This window comes from Lynx rufus, unplaced genomic scaffold (assembly GCF_022079265.1).
Source record: "Lynx rufus isolate CCGP_SWC_20201006 ecotype Redwood Valley unplaced genomic scaffold, mLynRuf1.p SCAF_2, whole genome shotgun sequence".
Classification (NCBI taxonomy): domain Eukaryota; kingdom Metazoa; phylum Chordata; class Mammalia; order Carnivora; family Felidae; genus Lynx; species Lynx rufus.
The window spans coordinates 181,847,273-181,870,055 of NW_025814834.1; the positions used below are offsets into that span (position 1 = coordinate 181,847,273).

The following is a 22,783-nucleotide window of genomic DNA, read 5'->3' on the forward strand; positions in this document are numbered from 1 at the left end:
TTGATTTATCATTTTAAAGTCCGTCAGTGGAATTCACCATATTAATAGGTTTAAGGCAGAAATTCATATGATCACCTCAATAAATACAGGAAGATATTTGGCAAAATACAGCACCGAGTAATGGTAAAAATTCTTAGGAAACTGTGAATAGAAGGGAATCTCAACCTGATGAAGAGTATATGTAAAATCAACAGCTAATATCATAGTTAGATTGAATGCTTTCTCCCAAGACAAGGGCAAGAATGTTTGCTCTAATCATGTTTAGTTAGCATTTTACTGGAAATTCTGTCCAGTGCAATAAGTCAAAGAAAAGAAGTGAAAGACTTCAAGTTTTAAACTGAAAAGGAAGAAGTATCTTTATTATATGACATGGTTTCGTGCAGTTAAAATAAGAAATCTACAGGAAAAACTAAAGTAAATCAATACATGCTTTATAAAAGAATTTTTAAAAAATTAAAAACACCACTTAGAGTAGCACTAAAAAAACATTAGAAATAAATTAAGACATGTATGAGGTAAGTAGTTCTGAGAAAATAAAACCTAAATTAAATGGATAGATGTGGGGTACCTGGGTGGCTCAATCGGCTCAGGTCATGATCTCATGGTTTGTGGGATTGAGCCCTAAATTGGGCTGTGTGCTGACAATGTGGATCCTGCTTGGGATTCTCCCTCTCCTTCTCACTGCCCCCTACTGTGCATGTTCTCTCTCTCTCAAAATAAATACATAAACTTTAAAATTTTTTTTAAATGGATAGATTTTTATGCATCAGAAGTCTCTGTATTGTTAAGATACCTGGTCTCCTCAAATTAATTATAGAGTCTCTGCAATCCTAGTCAAAATCCTACATGACTATTTGGGCAGCAATTGACAAACTGATCCTAAATTTATATGGAGAAGAAGAGCCCTAAAATAGTCAAAAAAAAACAAAACAAAAAAACTGAACCAAAAAAACAGCAAAGGTGAAGTACTTATACTATCCTTTTTAAAGATTTAATGTAAATATAGTATCCTTATTGGCAGAAGAGTAGACATTTAGATGAATATAACACAATAGAGTCCATAAATGGATTCACACATGTAATTGAGTTGCAATAAAGTTATTAAAGTAATTCAAGGAGGAAAGAGCTTTATCTTTTTTCTTTCTCTTTTTTTAAATTGTGGCAAATTATACATTACATAAAATTTACCACTTTAGCTAATCTTGAATGTACAATTCAGGGGGCATTTAGTGCATTCACAGTATTGGCCATCACCAGTATTTAATTCTAGAATTTTTGTTATCATTGCAAACAGAAATACTGTACCCATTAAACAACCATGTCTACTTTTCTCCCCCTAGTCCCTAGAAATGTCTGTTCTATTTCCTGGCTCTGTGAATTTACCTATTCTGACTACCTCATACAAGTGGAATCATACAGTATATTTCCCTTTGTGTCTGGCTGATCCTCACGTAATATTTTCCTGGTTTATGTATGTTGTAGCATGTGTTATTCCTTTTTTTTTTGTAATTTAGCTTAATTTTTTATTTTTTAAAATTTACATTTAAATTAGTATATAGTGAAGCAATGATTTCAGGAGTAGATTCCTTAATGCCCCTTACCCAATTAGCCCATCCCCCCTCCCACAAAACCTCCAGCAACCCTCAGTTTGTTCTCTATATTTATGAGTGTCTTCTGTTTTGTCCTCCTCTCTGTTTTTATATTATTTTTGTTTCCCTTCCCATATGTTCATCTGTTTTCTCTCTTAAAGTCCTCATATGAGTGAAATCATATGATGTTTGTCTCTCTGACTAATTTCACTTAGCATAATACCCTCCAGTTCCATCCACATAGTTGCAAATGGCAAGATTTCATTCTTTTTGATTGCCGAGTAAGACTTCATTATATATATATACCACATCTTTTTTATCCATTCATCCATCGATGGACATTTGGGCTCTTTCCATACTTAGAAACAGCACACCTGTATCCCTTGGATAAATGCCTAGTAGTGCAATTGTGGGTCATAGGGTAGTTCTATTTTTAGTTTTTTAAGGAACCTCCATACTGTTTTCCAGAGTGGCTGCACCATTGCATTGCCACCAACAATGCAAAAGAGATCCTCTTTCTCTGGATCCTTGCCAACATCTGTTGTTGCCTGAGTTGTTAATGTTAGCCATTCTGACAGGTGTAAGGTGGTATCTCATTGCGGTTTTGATGTGTATTTCTCTGATGATGAGTGATGTTGACCATTTTTTCATGTGTCGGTTGGCCATCTGTATGTCCTTCCTTGGAAAAGTGTCTATTCATGTCTTTTGCCCATTTCTTCACTGGATTATTTGTTTTTTGAGTGTTGAGTGTGATAAGTTCTTTATAGATTTTGGATACTAACCCTTTATCTGATATGTCATTTGCAAATATCTTCTCCCATTCTGTCAGTTGCCCTTTAGTTTTGTTGATTGTTTCCTTTGCTGTGCAGAAGCTTTTTAGTTTGAGGAGGTTCCAGAGTTCATATTTGCTTTTGTTTCCCTTGCCTCCGGAGACTTGTTGAGTAAGAAGTTGCTGCGGCCAACATCAAAGAGGTCTTTGCCTGCTTTCTCCTCGAGGGTTTTGATGGCTTCCTGTATTACATTGAGGTCTTTCATCCGTTTTGAGTTTATTTTTGTGTATGGTGTAAGAAAGTGATCCAGGTTCATTTTTCTGCATATCACTGTCCTGTTTTCCCAGCACCACTTGCTGAAGAGACTGTCTTTATTCCATTGGATATTCTTTCCTGCTTTGTCAAAGATTAGTTGGCCATACGTTTGTGGGTCCATTTCTGGGTTCTCTATTCTGTTCCACTGATTTGAATGTCTGTTCTTGTGCCAGTGCCATACTGTCTTGATGATTACAGCTTTGTAGTATAGCTTGAAGTCTGGAATTGTGATGCCTCCTGCTTTGGTTTTCTTTTTCAAGATTGCTTTGGCTATTCGGGGTATTTCTGGTTCCATACAAAGTTTAGGATTATTTGTTCTAGCTCTGTGAAGAATGCTGGTGTTACTTTGATAGGGATTGCATTGAATGTGTAGATTGCTTTGGGTAGTATCGACATTTTAACACTATTTGTTCTTCCTATCCAGGTGCATGGAATCTTTTTCCATTTTTTTGTGACTTCTTCAATTTCTTTCATAAGCTTCCTATAGTTTTCAGTGCATAGATTTTTCACCTCTTTGGTTAGATGTATTCCTAGGTATTTTATGGTTTTTTGTGCAACTGTAAGTGGGATCGATTCCTTGATTTCTCTTTCTGTTGCTTCATTTTCATTGTTGGTGTATAGGAATGCAACCAATTTCTGTGCATTGATTTTATATCCTGCAACTTTGCAGAATTCATGAATCAGTTCTAGCAGTTTTTTGGTGGAATCTTTTGGGTTTTCCATATCGAGTATCATGTCATCTGCGAAGAATGAAAGTTTGCCCTTCTTGTGGCCGATTTGGATGCCTTTTATTTCTTTGTGTTGTTTGATTGCACAGGCTAAGACCTCCAATACTATGTTGAATAACATTGGTGAGGGTGGGCATCCCTGCCTTGTTCCTGACCTTAGGGGGAAGGCTCTCAGTTTTTCCCCATTGAGGATGATATTAGCATTGGGTCGTTTATATATGGCTTTTATGATCTCAAGGTATGCTCCTTCTATCCCTACTTTCTTGAGGGTTTTTATCAAGAAAGGATGCTGTATTTTGTCAAATGCTTTTTCTGCATCTATTGAGAGGATCATATGGTTCTTGTCCTTTCTTTTATTGATGTGATGAATCACGTTAATTGTTTTGCAGATATTGAACGAGCCCTGCATCCCAGGTATAAACCCCACTTGCTCGTGGTGAATAATTTTTTTAATGTATTGTTGGAGCCAGTTGGCTAATACCTTGTTGAGGATTTTTGCATCCCTGTTCATCAGGGAAATTGGTCTGTAGTTCTCCTTTTTAGTGGAGTCTCTGTCTGGTTTTGGAATCAAGGTAATGCTGGCTTCATAGAAAGAGTTTGGAAGTTTTCCTTCCATTTCTATTTTTTGGAACAGTTTCAAGAGAATAGGTGTTAACTCTTCTTTAAATGTTTGGATAGAATTCCCCTGGAAAGCCATCTGGACCTGGACTCTGGTTTTTTGGCAAATTTTTTATTGCTAATTGGATTTCCTTACTGGTTGTTGGTCTGTTCAAATTTTCTATTTCCTCCTGTGTCAGTTTTGTAGTATGTATATTTCTAGGAGTTTGTCCTTTTCTTTCAGATTACCTGTTTCATTGACATATCGTTGTTCATAGTATTCTCTTATTATTGTTTTTATTTCTGTTGTGTTGTTTTTGATCTCCTCTTTCATTCTTGATTTTATTTATTTAGGTCCTTTCCTTTTTCTTTTTGATCACACTGGCTAGGGGTTTATCAATTTTGTTAATTCTTTCAAAGAACCAGCTTCTGGTTTAATTGATCTGTTCTACTGTGTTTTTGGTTTCGATAGCATTAATTGCTGCTCTCATCTTTATTATTTCCTGTCTTCTTCCGGTTTTGGGTTTTATTTGCTGTTCTTTTTCCAGCTCCTTAAGGCATAAGGTTAGGTTGTATCTGAGATCTTTCTTCCTTCTTTAGGAAGGCCTAGATTGCTATATACTTTCCTCTTATGACCTCCTTTGCTGCGTCCCAGAGGTTTTGGGTTGTGGTGTTAACATTTTCATTGGCTTCCATATACTTTTTAATGTCCTCTTTAACTGCTTGGTTAGCCTATTTATTCTTTAGTAGGATGTTCTTCAGTCTCCAAGTATTTGTTACCTTTCCAATTTTTTTCTTGTGGTTGATTTCGAGTTTCATAGTGTTGTGGTCTGAAAATATGCAGGATATGATCTTGATCTTTTTGTACTTGCTGAGGGCCGATTTGTGTCCCAGTACATGGTCTCTTCTGGAGAACGTTCCATGTGCACTGGAGAAGAATGTATATTCTGCTGCTTTAGGCTGAAATGTTCTGAATATATCTGTTAAGTCCATCTGGTCCAGTGTGTCGTTCAAAGCCATTGTTTCCTTGTTGATGTTTTGATTAGATGATCTGTCCATTGCTGTGAGTGGGGTGTTGAAGTCTCCTACTATCATGGTATTACTGTCGATGAGTTTCTTTATGTTTGTGATTAATTGATTTATATATTTGGGTGTTGCCACATTTGGCGCATAAATGTTTACAATTGTTAGGTCTTCTTGGTCTATAGATCCCTTGATTATGATATAATGCCCTTCTGCATCTCTCGATACAGTCTTTATTTTAAAGTCTGGATTGTCTGATATAAGTATGGCTACTCTGGCTTCTTTTGTTGACCATTAGCATGATAGGTGGTTCTCCATCCCCTTACTTTCAATATGAAGGTGTCTTTAGGTCTAAAGTGGGTGTCTTGTAAACAGCATATAGATGGATCTTGTTTTCTTATCCATTCTGTTACCCTATGTCTTTTGATTGGAGCATTGAGTCCATTGACGTTTAGAGTGAGTACTGAAAGATATGAATTGATTGCCATTATGATCCTTGTCGAGTTGGAGTTTCTGGTGGTGTTGTCTGGTCCTTTCTAATTCTTGTTGCTGTTGGTATTCATTTATTTTGTATATATTTTTTATTCTTTTCTCCCCTCAGAGAGTCCCCCTTAAAATTTCATGCAGGGATGTTTAGTGGTTACAAACTCCTTTAATTTTGGTTTGTCTGGGAACCTTTTAATCTCTCCTTCCATTTTGAATGACAGCCTTGCTGGATAAAGAATTCTTGGCTGCATATTTTTCTGATTCAGCACACTGAATATATCCCGCCACTCCTTTCTGGCCTGCCAAGTTTCTGTGGATAGTTCTGCTGCAAACCTGATCTGTCTTCCCTTGTATGTTAGGGCCTTTTTTTCCCTTGCTGTTTTCATGATTCTCTCCTTGCCTGAGTATTTTGTGAATTTGATTATGATATGCCTTGTTGATGGTTGGTTTTTGTTGAATCTATGGGGGTCCTCTGTGCTTCCTGGATTTTGATGTCTCTGTTTTTCCCCAGGTTAAGAAAGTTTTCTGCTATGATTTGCTCACATAACCCTTCTACCCCAATTTCTCTCTCTTCCTCCTCTGGGACCTCTATGATTCTGATGTTGTTCCTTTTTAATGAGTCACTGATGTCTCTAATTCTTAAATCATGCTCTTTTGCCTTAATCTCCCTCTTTTTTTCTGCTTTGTTATTCTCTATAAGTTTGTCCTCTATATCGCTGATTCTCTGTTCTGCCTCATCCATCCTTGCCGCCGCTGCATCCATCCATGATTGCAGCTCAGTTATAGCATTTTGTATTTCATTCTGACTAGTTTTTACTTCTTTTATCTCTGTAGAAAGGCATTCTAATCTATTTTTGACTCCAGCTAGTATTCTTATTATCATGCTTCTAAATTCTGGTTCAGACATCTTGCTTCTATCTGTGTTGATTAAGTCCCTGGCTGTCATTTATTCATGCGTTTTCTTTTGGGGTGAATTCCTTCGTTTTGTCATTTTGAAGGGAGAAAAGGAACTAATGAGGTAGAAAAATTGAAATTAAAAAAAGAATTAAAATTAAAAATTAAAAAGATACACACACAAAAATCGAATAGATGATGCTAGGTCCTAGGTGTGTTTTGGTCTGGGTGTTGAAAGTGGTTTGACAAATTAGAGAAAAAAAAGTGGGGGGAGAGGAAAAAAAGGAAATCGTTTGTGAATTTGAAAAAATGAATACACTGAAGTAGACTAGTGTGAGATGATGGGGGTAAAATAGAATTTGAAAATAGAATTTAAAAATATATTCACAAAAGTAAAGAATATAGTAGAAAAAAATTAAAGAAAAATATTTTGAATAAAAATTAAAAAGATAAACATGAATTTTTTCATTTTCTATATAAGAAACGGAAAAGGAATGAAAAAGAGAAAAAAGATTAAAAAACGAAAAAAAAATCGTTTGATAATTTGAGAAACTGAGTATACTGTAATAGACTAGAATAAAATGATGGAGGTAAAATAGATTTTGAAAAAATTTACATAGAAGCAAAAAATATAGTAAAAAAACTTAAATAAAAATATTTTCTATAGAAGTTGAAAGTAAAAATGAAGTTTTTCTCTTTCTGCATTTGAGAAAAAGGAAAGAAACAAGAAAGAAAAAGAAAAGAAAATGAGAAATTGTTTGAAAATTTGAGAAGGTGAGTACACTGAAGTAGACTAAAACAATGATGGAAGTAAAGTAGAATTTGAAAAAATTTACACAAAAGTAAAAAATATAGTAATAAAAATAGAGAAAGTTAGTTTTAATAAAAATTTTTAAAAAATGAATTTTTTTGTTTCTATATTCAAGAAAAAGAATTGTAAAAGAGAAAAAGGAAAATGAAAGAAAAAAGAAAGAAAATTGAATAGATGAACCCGCTAACAGATTGAAGTAGGACGGAAATTGTCTCGTTTTCCCCTAGAAGTCAGTCTGTGTAGCTCTTTATATTCCATAAATTAAGCCAGTGGTGAGACTTGTGTTCTTGAAGAGCGTGGTTGGCCCAGTTGGGCGGGGCTCAGTGCAACAGCTCCACTCTCCACTAGATGGAGCTGCTAGCCTACTGGGTGGAATGTTGTGGTGCTTGTAGGTGTGTATGCGCATGTGCAGGAGCGGTGAAAATGGTCCACCCAGCTACCCAGTCTGTTCTCCTGGATCAGCAATCGCGCACCCATCCTGTCTTTAGCTCTTGTCCACTCCCTGCTTTTTCACTCTCTGTGACCAGGCCCCAGGCAGTACGTCTCTCCTGAGTTTTGTCTCTGATGGGGCTGTTTTCCCTGGCCCCTTACTTCTGTAGGGCTGTGGCTTTGATACGTTCCGCCCCTCTGCGGGAGGGTCTCACCAAGCAATGGCTGAATGAGGAATGGCCGAGTGTCGGCTGCACCCAGGAATACCCACTGGACCCTGCTGTTACTGGTGCCCTGAGACTGCGGCCAGGTGCCAGCCCACCCCAGAAAAAGTTCACGAGACAGCGTAGCAGCAGCGTTTCAGGGATTATGGAAAATCACAACACACATCTGGCACCAGGCTTTGCCCTGAATGACCTTGTCCCAGCACCAGTGAATGTGGCCGCCTTCTGGGGTCTACTGGGACCAGGTGGCTTCAACAGTCTCTACCAAATGTCCTTCCAGCAGTGGAACCTCTTTTCCCTGTGTGGCCCGAGAACCTCCCGGACCCCACTCTGTTCCTGAGGATTCGCCTTTCCCACCAGAGCACCACCAGGTATCGATCTGAGGAGTTGCAGCCTTTGCGCTCCCCTTGTTGACAGTCTTAATGGAATTTAAGCCCTCTCCTTTCTCATTTCTCCCTTTGTAGTTTAGTCCCTGTGGCTATTTCCAATTTTCCACTTTCTCTTCAACTGCTTTTGGTGAGGGGGGGAGCATACTGGAAAAGCACCCTCCCCAAAAGGGGTGCTTTTCCAGTATGCTCCCCCCCAGTCTCCATCCTCTCTCCACCTTCAAAAGTGGTTCCCTACTTTTCGCGGCTTCTTGCACCCCAAATTCACCTCTCCACCCCACGTACTTGCTGAATTCTGTGGTTCAGGTTTTGCAGATTGTTGTGTTAATCCTCCAATCAGTTTTTTAGGTGTGTAGAATGGTTTAGTGTTGGTGGCTGTATTTCATGGATGCGAGACACACAAAAAGCTTCCATGCTGTTCCGCCATCTTGGCTCCTCCTTTGTTTAAGTTTCTAAGGAGCCACCAAACTCTTCTCTGCAGCAGAACCATTTTACTGTGTCATTAGCAGTGTGTGAGGCATCCAGTTTCTCCATGTCTTTCCAAACATTTGTTATTTTCTGTTTTTAAAATTTTATTTATTTATTTATTTTAATTTTTGTAACATTTATTTATTCCTGAGAGAGAGAGAGACACACACAGAGCATGAGTGGGGGAGGGGCAGAGCGAGGGATGAACACAGAATCCGAAGCAGGCTCCAGGCTCTTAGCTGTCAGCACAGAGCCTGATGTCGGGCTTGAACTCATGAGCCTTTGTGCTGTGAGGTCATGTCCAGAGCCAAAGTTCAACGCTTAACTGATTGAGCCACCCAGGTGCCCCTATATTTATTTATTTTTAATTACAACCATGTTGGGAGGTGTGAAGTGGTGCTCATTGCGCTTTTGATTTCAATTTCCCTAATGGTTGGTGATATTGAGCATCTTTTTTTGTGCTTGTTGGTTATCTGTGTACCTTTGGAGAAATATGTTAAGTTCTTAGCCCATTTTAAGATCAAATTGTGTTCATGTGTTTGAGTTTTTAAGTGTTCTTTATATAATCTGGATAACTAAACCCTTATTAGACCTACGATTTGCAGATATTCCCTCCCATTATGTAGATTGCTGTTTTTTTTTTCTCAGCAATGCCCTTTGATGCACACATATTTTTAATTTTGATGAAATGCAGTATATGCGTTTTCTCTTGTTGCTCATGCTTTTGATGTCACATTTAAGAATCCATTACCAAACACAAGGTCATGGATATTTACCCTTACAGTTTTTTCTAAGACTTAAAATTTAACTCTTCTATTTTGAGTAATTTAATCAATTTTGAGTTCATTGTTGTACATATGGTGTGAAGCAGAGGTCCAAATTTATTATTTTGCATGTGGGTATCCAGTTGTCTCAGCACTGTTTTTTGTTTTTTGGAAGAAACATATATTTTTTTTAATTTTAGAGAGAAAGCATGAGTGGGGGAGAGGGTCAGATAGAGAAAGAGAGAGAAAGAGAGAGAGAGGAAGAATCTTAAGCAGGCTCCATGTTCAGTGCAGAGCCCAATGTGAAGCTTGATCCCACGACCCTGAGATTACTATCTGAGCCAAAGTCAAGAGTTGGATGCTCAACCAGTTGAGCCACCCAGGCATCCTGTCTCAGCACTGTTTGATGAATGGAGTGTTCTTTTCCTATTGAATTGTTTGGCACCCTTTTCAAAAATCAGGTGGCTATAGGGGTGCCTGGGTGGCTCAGTCAGTTAAATGTCCAGCTTCAGCCTAGGTCATGATCTCACGTTCATGAGTTGAAGCCCCGCGTCGGGGTCTGTGCTGACAGCTCAGAGCCTGGAACTTGCTTCAGATTCTGTGTGTCCCTCTCTCACTCTGCCCCTTCCTTGCTTGTACTCTCTCTTTCTCAAAAATAAATAAACATTAAAAAAAGTCAATTGGCTATATATGTATATAGGTTTATTTCTGGACTCTCAGTTACATTATATTGTTCTGTATGCCTGTCTTATATCAGTATCACAATGGATACTGTAGCTTTATAGTAAGCTTTGAAATCAGGAATTGTCTTTTGACTTTGATTCCCCCCTCCCTTCCCCCAAGATTTTTTTCACTCTTATTGGTCCCTTGCAGTTCTCTTTGAAATTGAGGATCAGCTTTTCCGTTTTACAAAAAAGGCTGTTGGAATTTTGATAGAGATTGCATTGAATCTGTACATTTCTTTGGGTAGTATGGTCCTCTTAATGATAGTAAGTCTTCCAATCCATGAATATTGGATGTCTTTTCACTGATTTAGGTATTTTAAAATTTCTTTGAGCAGTTGTCAGTGTTTCCTTCGTTAAATTTATTTCTATATATTTTATTCATTTAGTCTATATCACAAATGGAATTATTTTCTTAATATTCTTTCCCAATTATTCATTGCTAGTGTATAGAAATACAACTAAATTTTGTGTGTTGATTTTTTATCCTACAACTTTGTGTGTGTGTGTGTGTGTGTGTGAAGCCCTGAGGATTTTCTATGTTTAAGATCATATTATTTGGGAATAGGGATAGTTTTACTTCTTCTGTTCCAGTTCTGATGTGTTTTATTATTTTTCTTGCCTAATCTGGCTAGGATTTCAAATATAATGTTACATAGAAGTGGCAAAAGTGGGCTTTCTTATCCTGTTCTTAATCTTAGGGTAAAGGTTTTTAGTGTTTCATCGAGTATGCTGTTAGTTTTGGGTTCTGCATAAATATATTTTATGTTGAAGAAGTTCCCCTCAAGAGGTGCTTGGGTGGCTCATTCGGTTAAGCGTTCAACTTTGGCTCAGGTCCTGATCTTACGCCTCTGGGTTCGAGTCCTGTGTCAGGCTGTGCGTTGATAGCTTACAGCCTGGAGCCTGCTTCAGATTCTATGTCGCGCGCTCTCTCTCTCAAAAAATAAATAAACTTAAAAAAAAAAGTTTCCCAAAAGTTCATAATTTATGTGTTTTTATCATGAAAAGGTTGTTGGATTTTTCAAATACTTTTCCTGCATCATTTGAGCTGATATTTTTGTTTTGTTTTGTTTTGCTCTTCCTTCAGTCTGTATATGTGGTATAATGATTCCTCTGTGTTGAATCACTTTTGCAATCCTGGGATAAATCCTCTCTTAATATGTAGCTGGTTCTGGTTTGCTGTTATTTTGTTGAGAATTTTTTTCATTTATATCCACAATGGATGTTGGTCTGTGTTTTTCTTTTTTAGTGCTCTGTTTATCTGACGTCATTATTAGGATGCTTCTGACCTCACAGAATGACTTAGGAAGTGTCCCCTCTTTGGTTTTTGGGGGATGATTTAAAAAAAATGTTTTTTTTAACATTTACTCATTTTGGGGAGACAGAGAGCAGAAGTGAGGGAGGGGCAGAGAGAGAGGGAGACACAGAATCTGAAGCGGGCTCCAGGCTCCGAGCTGTCAGCACAGAGCCCGACGTGGGGCTGGAACTCACAAACTGCGAGATCATGACCTAAGCTAAAGTCGGACGCCCAACCGACTGAGCCACCCAGGTGCCCCTTTGGGGATGATTTATAGGATTGGTGTTAATTCTTTTTTTATATAATTGGTAGAATCTAGCAGTGAAGCCATCAGGTCCTTGGCTTTTCTTTATAGGAGACTTTTGATTACTGATACAATCTCTTTATTTGTTATAAGTCCATTTGAATTCTGTTTTTTCTTGAGTCGAGTTTTGGTAGATAGTATGTTTCTAGGAATTTCTTTCATTTCATGTAGGTTATCTAATTTGGTGACATATAATTATTCATAGTATTATTTTCATACTTTTACTTTTGTAAGGTCAGTAGTAACATCCCTGCTTTCACTTCTGGTTTTAGTAATTTGAGTCTTCTCTCTTTTTTTTCTTGGCCAGTCTAAACATTTGTCAATTTTGTTAATCTTTTTGAACAGTCTTTGATTTTGTTGATTTTCCTTATTGTTTTTTCTGCTATTAGTCTCATATTTTTATTACTTTCTTCCTTTTAGTGGCTTTGGGTTTAGTTCTTTTTCTGTTCCTTAAGGTGTGATGTTAAGTTATTTATTTTAATCTTCTTTTTAATAAGATATTTACAGGTGTAAGTTCCCTTTTGGTCATAGAAAGATACTTTTTATGGTTTCTATCTTCCAGAATTCATTGAAACTTGTTTTTATATATTCTTTCCTAGAGAATGTTCCATTTGCACTTAAGAAAATATGTATTTGTGTTGTTTTGGGTAGAGTGTCCTATAAATGTTAAATCTAGTCACTTAATAACTATATTTCAATTCCTCTATTTCCTTATTGATGTTCTGTTTATTTCTGTCCTTTATTGAAAGTATGGTATTGATATCTCCAAGTGTTTCTGTAGAATTGCATTTCTCCTTTCAATTTTGTCAATTTTTTCTTCATGTATTTTGGAGACTCTGTTATTAGGTATGTATGTATTTCTTATTTTTATATCTTCTTGATGTATTGTTCTTTTATCAGTTCTTTCTCTTATGAAAATTTTTGACTTAAAGTCTGCTTTATCTGATATTAATATCGTGAGCCAGCCTTTCTTTTGGTTACTAATTGCACATATATTTTTCTGTCCTTTCACTTTTCACCTTTTTATATCTTTGGATTTTGAAGTGAGTCTTTTATAGATAGCCTATAGTTGGATCATGTCTTTTTTATCCATTCTGCCTATCTCTGACTTCTAATTGGAGAGTTTAATCAATAATTACTGATAAGGGTGCATTTAGTTTGGCTAGTTTGCTGTTTGTTTTCTGTGTGTCATTCTTTTTTTCTCAGTTTCCTGAATTCCTTCATTATTGTCTCCTTTTTGGTTACTTGACTTTTTGGTACTGTACTGTTTTGTTTCCTTTCTCATCCCTTTTTCTGTGTGTTTTTTAGTTATTTTCTTAGTGGCTACTCTAGGGATTATAAATAGCCTCTCCATATTATAACAATCTGTTTTGAATTAATACCAGCTTAACTTCAGTAGCATACAAAAACTCTGCTCCTATACAGCTCCATCGCTCCCTCTTCATGTTGTTATTCCACCTTACATCTTTATACATTCTGTGCTCATTAGTGTCAATTTATACATTTTGTGTTCATTAATGTCAATTTATAATCTTGTTTTATGCATTTGTTTCTTAAGTAATGTAGAAAAAAGTTATAAACCAAACATATAATAATACTGGCTTTTGCCTATATAATTACATTTATTATTTATTTATTTATATTAAATTTTTTAAATGTTCATTTTTGAGAGAGAGAGACAGGAGCATAAGTGGGGGAGGCACAGAGAGCGAGGGAGACACAGAATCCAAATTAGGCTCCAGGCTCTGAGCTGTTAGCACAGAGCCCGATGTGGAGTTGTAACTCACGAACTGTGAAATCATGACCTGAGCTGAAGTCGTCCTCTTAACTGACTGAGCCACACTAGGTGCCCCTTTCGTTTAATGTTAAAGGATGGTTTTTTCTTGTTTTTGTTTTTGTTTTGCTTTAAATAAGTCATCCTACTGCTTTTTGGCATTTATAATTTCTGTTGAGAAATTAGCTGTTGATCTTATTGGGGGTCCCTTGTAGATGAAGTTCTCTCTCCTTTCATGATTCTTTTTGAGTTGTTTTTTTTTTTAATTTTTTTAATGTTTATTTTTGAGACAGAGGGAGACAGAGTGCGAGTGGGGGAGGGGCAGAGAGCGAGGCATACACAGAGTCTGAAACAGGCTCCAGCCTCTGAGCTGTCAGCACAGAGCCTGGTGCGGGGCTTGAACCCACGAACCATGAGATCATGATCTGAGCCGAAGTCAGATGCTCAACCGACTAAGCCACCCAGGTACCCCTCTTTTTGAGTTTTGATAGCTTGATTGTAATGTGTTTTGGTATGGATGTCTTTGCGTTTATCCTTTTAGGAATCTCTGGAACATTTTGAATGTGTAGTTTATTAAGTCTTTTACCAAATTTTTTTTTTTATTTAAAAAAAAATTTTTTTTAACGTTTATTTATTTTTGAGACAGAGAGAGACACAGCATGAACAGGGGAGGGGCAGAGAGAGAGGGAGACACAGAATCGGAAGCAGGCTCCAGGCTCTGAGCCATCAGCCCAGAGCCCGACATGGGGCTCGAACTCACGGACCGCGAATTTGTGACCTGAGCTGAAGTCGGACGCTTAACCGACTGAGCCACCCAGGCGCCCCAAGTCTTTTACCAAATTTAATTAAGTTTTTAGCCATTATTAAAATATTCTTTCTGCCTCTTTATTTCTTCTCCTTCTGGAACTTCCTGTTATGCATGTGTTCGTGTATTTGGTGGGTCTCACTTATCTCTTCAGCTCTGTTCATTTTTCTTCGTGCTTCCCAGATTGGATAATTGCATTTGAACTACCTTCCAGTTCTCTATTCTTTCTTCTGCCTCCTCAAGAGTTGCTATCAAAACCCTGTAGTTAACTTTTCGTTTCAGTTATTGTACTTTTCAGCCCAAGATTTTTTTTCCTTGGGTTCTTTTAAAGTGATTTGTATGTCTTTATTGATAGTCTCTGTTTGTTGACACATTGTCATTTTGGTTCCCATTAGCTCTTTGTTTATGGATTCTTTGAGCTCTTTGAGGATGTTTAATATGATGATTGAAAATCTTTGTACAGTAAATCTGATGTCTCTTTTCCCTCACAGACCATTTCTGTTAGTTTCTCCTTTGAATGGGTCATACTTTCCTGTTGCTCTGTATAAATCGCAATTTCTTTTTTCACAAGTGATTATTTTAAATATATAATGTGATAACTCTGGAATTCAAGTTTTTACCTCTCCTTATGGTTCATTTCTGTTGCTTTCTGTGGGTTATTTGTTCACTGACTTTTCTAAACAATTTTTATAATTTTTTTTGGTGATGAGTTGTCTCTGTCTTAATCTGCTTGGGCTCCAGTGACAAAATACCATAGAACAGAGATATTTTTTCATAGTTCTGAAGACTGAAAGTCTCAGATCAGTGGTGCCAGTGTGGTTAGTTTTTGGTGAGAACTCTTCCTGACTTGCAGATGGCCACTTTCTCTCTTGGTTCTCATGTGGCAGGGACACACACACACACACACACACACACAGCACTCTCTGGTGTGTCTTCTTATAAGAGACGTTAATTCCATTATGAGTGCCCCACCTTCATGATCTCATCTAAACCTGATAATTTCCCGTGTGCCCCCATTACTGAGTGCCATCACAGTGGCGCTTAGGACTTCAACATCTGAATTTGGTGGGCAGTGGGAGTGGGGTACAAACATATGGTATATAACAGTCTCTGAAATCTTTTCTTTAGTTGTGATCTGCTAATGGTATGAGAGAGATTTTTTTTTTTAATTTTTTTTTTCAACGTTTTTATTTATTTTTGGGACAGAGAGAGACAGAGCATGAACGGGGGAGGGGCAGAGAGAGAGGGAGACACAGAATCGGAAACAGGCTCCAGGCTCTGAGCCATCAGCCCAGAGCCCGACGCGGGGCTCGAACTCACGGACCGCGAGATCGTGACCTGGCTGAAGTCGGACGCTTAACCGACTGCGCCACCCAGGCGCCCCGAGAGAGATTTTTTTAAATATCTGTAGTAAAAAAGAAAATAAAAAGAAAAGAGAAAAAAAAAGAAGAAAGAATGCAGGCTGTCTCTGTACTGGAGCACTCTAACACTTAGGCTGTTTACTACTCTCTCTTTTTTTGTGCTGAGCCTAGAGATGAGTCGGTAGTTTTTTCAGGTTTTCTCTGAGTAGGTGTCTTGCCTTGGACATGTGCATGGCTTTCTAAACTCCCAGTATTTTTTAGTGCCATACTTTCCCAAAGAAATTGTCTTGCCATCTTTTTCTTGCAGGTTTTTGGCTTGCCTGTTATTTGCCTCCATTGGAATATTTTGTCCCAAGTGGCAGTGAGTTTTTCATTTGCCTTAAAATTTTTATGAAGAATGTCCTCTTCAGAGTATAGCTGCTCTTTCTGTACTAGGAGAATTTTGAGTTGGTAAAACAAAGGCGAGAGCCTTGAGTCAGTCCTTCACGTAGCCTTGCACAGGTCACAGCAGACAAATTCTTTGAGAACAGTGTCTGCTCTGCTCTCTAGAACCAGGGACTAGGGTTCAACTGTAGGAATGTGGGTTAGTATATTCAAGACTTTCACAGAGCCAAGAGTGGAGAAAGGGAAATAAAAACATTGCAAAGCTTTCACACTGTTTTGAAGTCACCTTTTTCATGTTTCAGCATTTGTTTGGTTTGTACAAACCTTTGACCAATTTCCAGAGTTCTGAGAAATTTGATTCTGACGGTTTTTGTTCAATTTTTTGTGTTTCTGTGGAGGGATTGGCTCTTGGAACTACCACCTACATGTTTTTCTGAGGGAAAAAAGGATGATGTCTTTGAGGAAATGTATTTTGCTTGTGCTTTCCGATGTTTGTTGCTGTTGGGCTCACTATGTACCTCTTACAGTTTTTCTCTCCACTTCTTCCTGTGCAGCTTCTGCCCTATCTTAACTGCTCTTAGCTGCTTTTGTTACTATTTTGGAGCCTTTGGATTATCCCTGGTGTTTCATTCAGCTTAAAGTGAAGATTGCCTTTTTTACTTGTTTCCTTTGTTACATTTTTATGGTGTCCAGGAATCAAATTATTCCCTTACTCCCCAAATTTCCCTCTTAAAAATTTTTTTTTCATTTTATTTATTTTCATTTTTTTTTAAACATTTATTCATTTTTGAGAGTGAGAGAGAGTATGAGTAGGGGAGGGGCAGAGAGAGTGAGAGACACAGACTCAGAAGCAGGCTCCAGACTCTGAGCTGTCAGCACAGGGCCCTATGTGGTGCTTGAACTCACAGACCGTGAGTTCATGACCTGAGCTGAAGCCAGATGCTTAACCAACTGAGCCACCCAGATACCCCCCCAATTTTTTTTAATGTTTATTTATTTTTGAGAGAGAGAGGGAGGGAGGGAGAATCTGAAGCAGGCTCTAGGCTCTGAGCTGTCAGCACAGAGCTCTGTGTGGGGCTCGAACCTACAAACTGTGAGATCATGACCTGAGCCAACTGGAGTGCTTAACCGACTGAGTCACCCAGGTGTTCCCTGCAAATTTCCCCTTTGGTCCTTGTAGTCAACCCTTCTTCCTATCCTAAGCCTCTGATAATTAATATGTTTTCTGTTCTTATAACTTTGCATTTTCTAAAATGTTATGTAATTGGAATTATACAGTATGTAAGCTTTTGAGCCTGGCTCAAAACACATTGCATAGTAATGTACAATAGCACATTGTACAATGTACAGTTGTACATTGTACATATGTACAATAGCATAATACATTTGAAGATTTATTGCCGTTGTTTTGAGTCATCAGTAATGTGTTCATTTTTGTTGCTGTGTAATTTTCTATTGCATGAATGTACAGTTGAAGGAAATTTGGGATGTCTTCTGTTTTTAGTGATGATGAATAAAGCTGTTATAAACATTCATGTATAATTTTCATGTGAACATAAATTTTAATTTCTTAGATAAATAATACCTAAGAAGTGGGATTACTATATCATAACTTTCTAAGAAAATTGCTAACTAACTTTGCAAAGTGGCCATATAATTTTGAGATTCTTATGTAATACATATATCAGTGTATGAGAGTTGTGGTTCTTCTGGTTCTTCTGCATCCTTACCATCACTTGATGTTAGTGTTTTGGATTTTAGACACTCTAATGTATCGAAGTGACATCTCTGTTTGTTTTACATATTCCTATTAACTAATGCTGTTGAACATTTTTTCATGTGTATTTATTTGTGTATCTTCTTTGGGGAAGTTTCTGTTGAAATCTTTTGCCATCCATCCATCCATCCATCCATCCATCCATCCATCCATTTGTTTATTAATTATGTTCATTTATTTGGAGAGAGAGAGACAGAGCATGAGCAGGAGAGGGGCAGACAGAGAGGGAGAGACCATCCCAAGCTGGCTCTGCAGTGTCAGCACAGAGCCCAGTGTGGGGCTTGAACCCCCGAACCCTAAAATCATGACCTGAACTGAAATCAAGAGTCGGTTGCTCAGCCGACTGAGCCACCAGGTGCCTCTTTATTATTTATTTTAATTGAGTTTTGAGACTTCTTCTTATATTTTGGTTATTAATCTTTTATTAGGTGTGTTTTGCCGATATTTTCTCCCAGTGTGTGGCCTGGCTTTTCATAACCTTAACAGTGTCTTTCAAAGTGCAGTCATTCTTAATTTTAATGAAGTCCATTTTATCAGTATTTTTGGGCTTTACTTTAGCTGTTGTGTCTAAAGCTCCTGAAGATTTCTTAGATTCTTCATATGTTTTCAGCACTAAAATTAGAATGGAATTAATAAATGTAACTAGAAAGGTTTTAGTATCCTTTCTTTAGTATTAAGAAAGTAAAATGGGGCACCTGGTTGGCTCAATTGGTTAAGTGTCTTACTCTTGATTTTGGTTCAAGTCATGCTCTCGTGGTTCATGAGTTCAAGCTCCACATTGGGCTCTGTGCTGACCTTGTGGAGCCTGTTTGGGATTCTCTGTCTCCTTCTCTGCTCCATGCTGTGCAAGCTCTCTCCCAAATAAATAAACCTAAAAAAATTATGTTTTAATTAAGCCAGTATGTTCAAAATGGTCATCTCAACACACATTTAATAGAAACATTATTATTTTTAAAGGTTTTGATTTTAAGTAGTCTCTCTACACCCACTGTGGGGCTCGAACTTACAACCCTGAGATGAAGAGTTGCATGCTTTACCAACTGAGCCAGCCAAGCGCTCTGAAAAATTATTATTAATTCTTTTAATAATTTTTTTAAAAGCTTCTTTATTTTTTAGAGATAAAGTGAGGGCCTGTGGTGCAGTTGGGGAGGAATAGAGAGGGAGAGAGAGAATCCCAAGTAGGCTCTGCACTGTCAGTGTAGAACCTGATGTGGGCCTAGTGGGCCTTGAACTCATGAACTGTGAAATTACAGCCTGAGCCAAAGTTGGGCCCTTAACTGACTGAGCCACCCAGGCGCCCCTTAAAAATAAAGAAGTTACGTTTTAATTTTTGTTCTAACTCCCACCCTCACGTGTATTTCACACAGCATATCTTAACTCAGTTGAGGCACATTTCAGGGACTCCCTATCCATGTATGTCTAGTAGCTACGATATCAGAAAGCACAGATCTAGAAGTTTTAATAGTTTTAGGTTTTACTTTAAATCTGTTATTTATTTTGAGTTACATTTTGTATAGGTATGGGTTGAAGTTCTTTTTACATGGTTGTCATCAGAAATGTTTTAATAAAAGCTCTGGGCAGTTAGAAATCTAGAGATTATTCTAGGCTCTAAAGCTCAAGATTTAAACATAACTTTCTGTTACTGCTTCATTGTCTTTTATTTCAGTGCAGTGTAAATTTACTTTGTAATTAATTTTCAAACCATATTTGTAAAATGCTAAGATGTGTTAGGCATTTAGTGTCTTGGCTTTATTCACATACGTTTTCAAACTTAAATTACACATTATGCTCTTTACCTTTTTAAGATTAACCTCTCCATTCGCAAACTCATATCTAAAATTCTTACTTTGTTTCCAGGCATGTACTGGCATTGAAAACATTGATGAAGCTATTACATTGCTTGAACAAAATAATTGGGACTTAGTGGTAAGTACTTCTTTTTTTTTCTTTTTTGCAGCTTTGTTGAGATATAATTGGCATATAGCATATAAATTTAAGGTGTATAACCTGATGATTTGATATACATATATATTGACATGATCAACACAATAAGGTTAGTCTGTCATCTCACAGTTACTTTTCTGTGTGTGATAAAAACTTTTAAGATTTACTCTTTTAGCAATTTTGAAGTATACAGTGTGGTTTTGTTAACTCTAATTGCCTTGCTGTACATTAGATACCCATTTATTCATTTTATACCTGGAAATTTGTATTTTTTGACCACCTTCATTCTGCCCTACCCCTGATAACCACCAATCTAATCTGTTTCTGTGAATTCCATTTTCTTTTAGATTCCACATAAAAGTGAGATCATACAGTATTTGTTTCCTCAGAATTATTTCAAGAATTTTTTCTTTCCCTGACCAGTAATCAAATTTTATTAATTTTTCAGTGTCCTTAACATTCCTTATAGATGATTCAGCATACCATAGCCATTAATAATTTTAATCTCAGTGCACAAAATCTAAATGTCTTATCTTTAATATGAAGTTCATATTTAGTTCAGTATTAAATTACTAAATTATTATGAATTCTTAGATAATTATATGGTTCTTAAAGTTGTTCTCTTCTCACTGTGTATTAAGGTTCCTCTTCCCCTGTAATATTTTGATTGAGATGCTTGGTAGGAGAGAAAAGTCAGACATGTCTAAATGTCAGAATAATTCTATTTGATGTTTCCTCCTCACTTCCTGGAGCTCTCACTGTTGATCACCCCTTTCTAAAGCTATTAAAGAAGTGACATTCTTGTGTGGTTAAAAAAATTTTTTTTAGTGAACTTCAGACAGTTTATTATAGAAGTGGTTTAATGTTTTGAATGGTGGGAGGCAGTAACTCATAAATCAAGTCCGGACACAGCACTACAGAATTGTAATTTATTTACAATTGAGAAGCAAACTATACATGAGTTGTTTAAAAAAAATTTTTTTTAACGTTGATTTTTGAGAGACCGAGACAGAGCATGAGTGGGGGAGGGGCAAAGAGAGAGGGAGACCCAGAATCCAAAGCAGGCTCCAGGCTCTGAGCTGTCAGCACAGAGCCCGATGTGGGACTTGAACCCATCAACTGTGAGATTATGACCTGAGCCGAAGTCAGATGCTTAACCAATTGAACCACCCAAGTGCCTCATAAACATGAATTGTTTAACAGTATTGGAATAATACTGGTTGTGTTGGGATGACACAGGTGTCCCTCAGTGCCTTTGAAATCCTAAAAAAGTCCAAATTACAATTTTGAAGAAGTGTTAATTTTCAGAGGTAAAAACTTGAGATGTGGGCTTAGAGAGCTGAGATTAGATATCCAGCTATGTTCAAGTCCATGCATGCATTTATATAATCAACCATTAATTATCTATGTGTTTTGTGAAGATTTACTACTTTTAATTTTTATACTCAAAATATGAAAAATCTTTATTTTCAGCTTGTACAACTAATTGTTTAACATTTTCTAGTATATTATGCAAGGGTGTTTTCTTTTAATTGTGTGATTAAATTTTTCTAAATACAGATGAGTTAGTTCTAGTCCTCCTGTTTTGTAATCTGCATTTTTCACAACAGCGTATCACGAATGTCTTTATCTAAATAAATGTGACTGCTTATTCTTTTTAATGTTCTTCTAATGTTTGCATGGTATTTCAAGGGATGGTTGTAGCATAATTTTACCAATCAGTCCTATGCTGTTAGACATTTAGGATTTTTGCAGTGTTTTGCTAATATACACATTACTGTAGAGAATATTGTTGAACATCGTGGTGTCTGTAACCTATTATTTTCCTAGAAGATACTGAATAAATTCAAATCATAAGTGAATTTCTGGGTCAAATTATATATATATTTAAGTTTTTGGATATTTATAGTCAGTTGCCTTCCAGGATGGTTGCATTAATATGTACATTTTTGAGATTGTCTATTTCATTAAACCAGAGCTTCCTTATTTTTCATATAAGAAAAATGTTCAAAGAACACCTTTGGTACTTGTCAAAGTTTACAAATGCTTGAAATTATGGTCTGACTTGAAATCCATGCTTTTACAATGATACAATCTTCTTTTAAACGTATTTTTATTCTTTCCTTCTTTTTTTCTTTTAAGTTTTTCTGTTAATCACCCTCTGCTCATCATGACACATGCACTCCTTAATCTCCATCACATATTTCACACTTCCTCCCTGCTCACTTCCCTTCTGATGACCCTTATTAGTTTGTTCTCTATGATTAAGAATCTGTTTCTTGGTGTGTGTCTTTTTTTCCCCCCCTTTGCTTATTTGTTTTGTTTCTTAAATTCCACATATGAGTGAAATCATATGGTATTTGTTTTTTTTCTGACTTAATTACTCTTGGCATTATACTCTGTAGCTCCATCCATGTCATTGCAAATGGTAAGATTTTATTCTTTTTTATGGCTGAATAATATTTCATTGTATATATATATACACCATGTCTGCTTTATCCATTCATCAGTCAATGGACAGTTAGGCTGCTTCCATAATTTGGCTATTGTAAGCAATGCTGCTGTAAATATTGGAGTGTATATATCCCTTTGAATTAGTGTTTTTGTATCCTTTGGTTAAACAGTTGTGCCATTGCTAGATTGATTATAGGTAGTTCTATTTTTAACTTAAAAATTTTTTTAATGTTTAATTTATTTTGAAAGAGAGAGCAAGCTTGAGTGGGGGAGGGGCAGAGAGGGAGAGAGAGAGAAAGAGAGAGAGAGAGAGACTCAGAATCCAAAGCAAGCACCAGGCTCTGAGCTGTCAGCAAAGAGCCCCATGTGGGGCTCAAACTCACAAGCCGCAAGCAAGATCAAGACCTGAGCCGAAATCTGACAGTCAACGACTGAGCCACCCAGGTGCCCCTCTACTTTTAACTTGTTGAGAAATCT

General features: G+C 36.9%; 1 protein-coding gene across 3 annotated transcripts in view; it reads left to right on the forward strand.

Annotated features, from left to right (window-relative positions):
• Positions 1-22,783, forward strand: part of FAF1 (Fas associated factor 1) — a 520,107-nt gene that overhangs the window by 50,071 nt on the left and 447,253 nt on the right. For 2 of the 3 annotated variants that reach the window (XM_047085886.1, XM_047085887.1), the window contains exons 1-2: positions 7,135-7,176; positions 19,766-19,834. Coding sequence is in view for 1 of the 3 variants with exons in the window: in XM_047085885.1 (XP_046941841.1) it covers positions 19,766-19,834 (69 nt within the window). In the remaining 2 variants the exon portion in view is untranslated. Of the gene's footprint in view, positions 1-7,134; positions 7,177-19,765; positions 19,835-22,783 lie in introns of those variants that run through there. The other variant, XM_047085885.1, reaches the window with a different exon arrangement.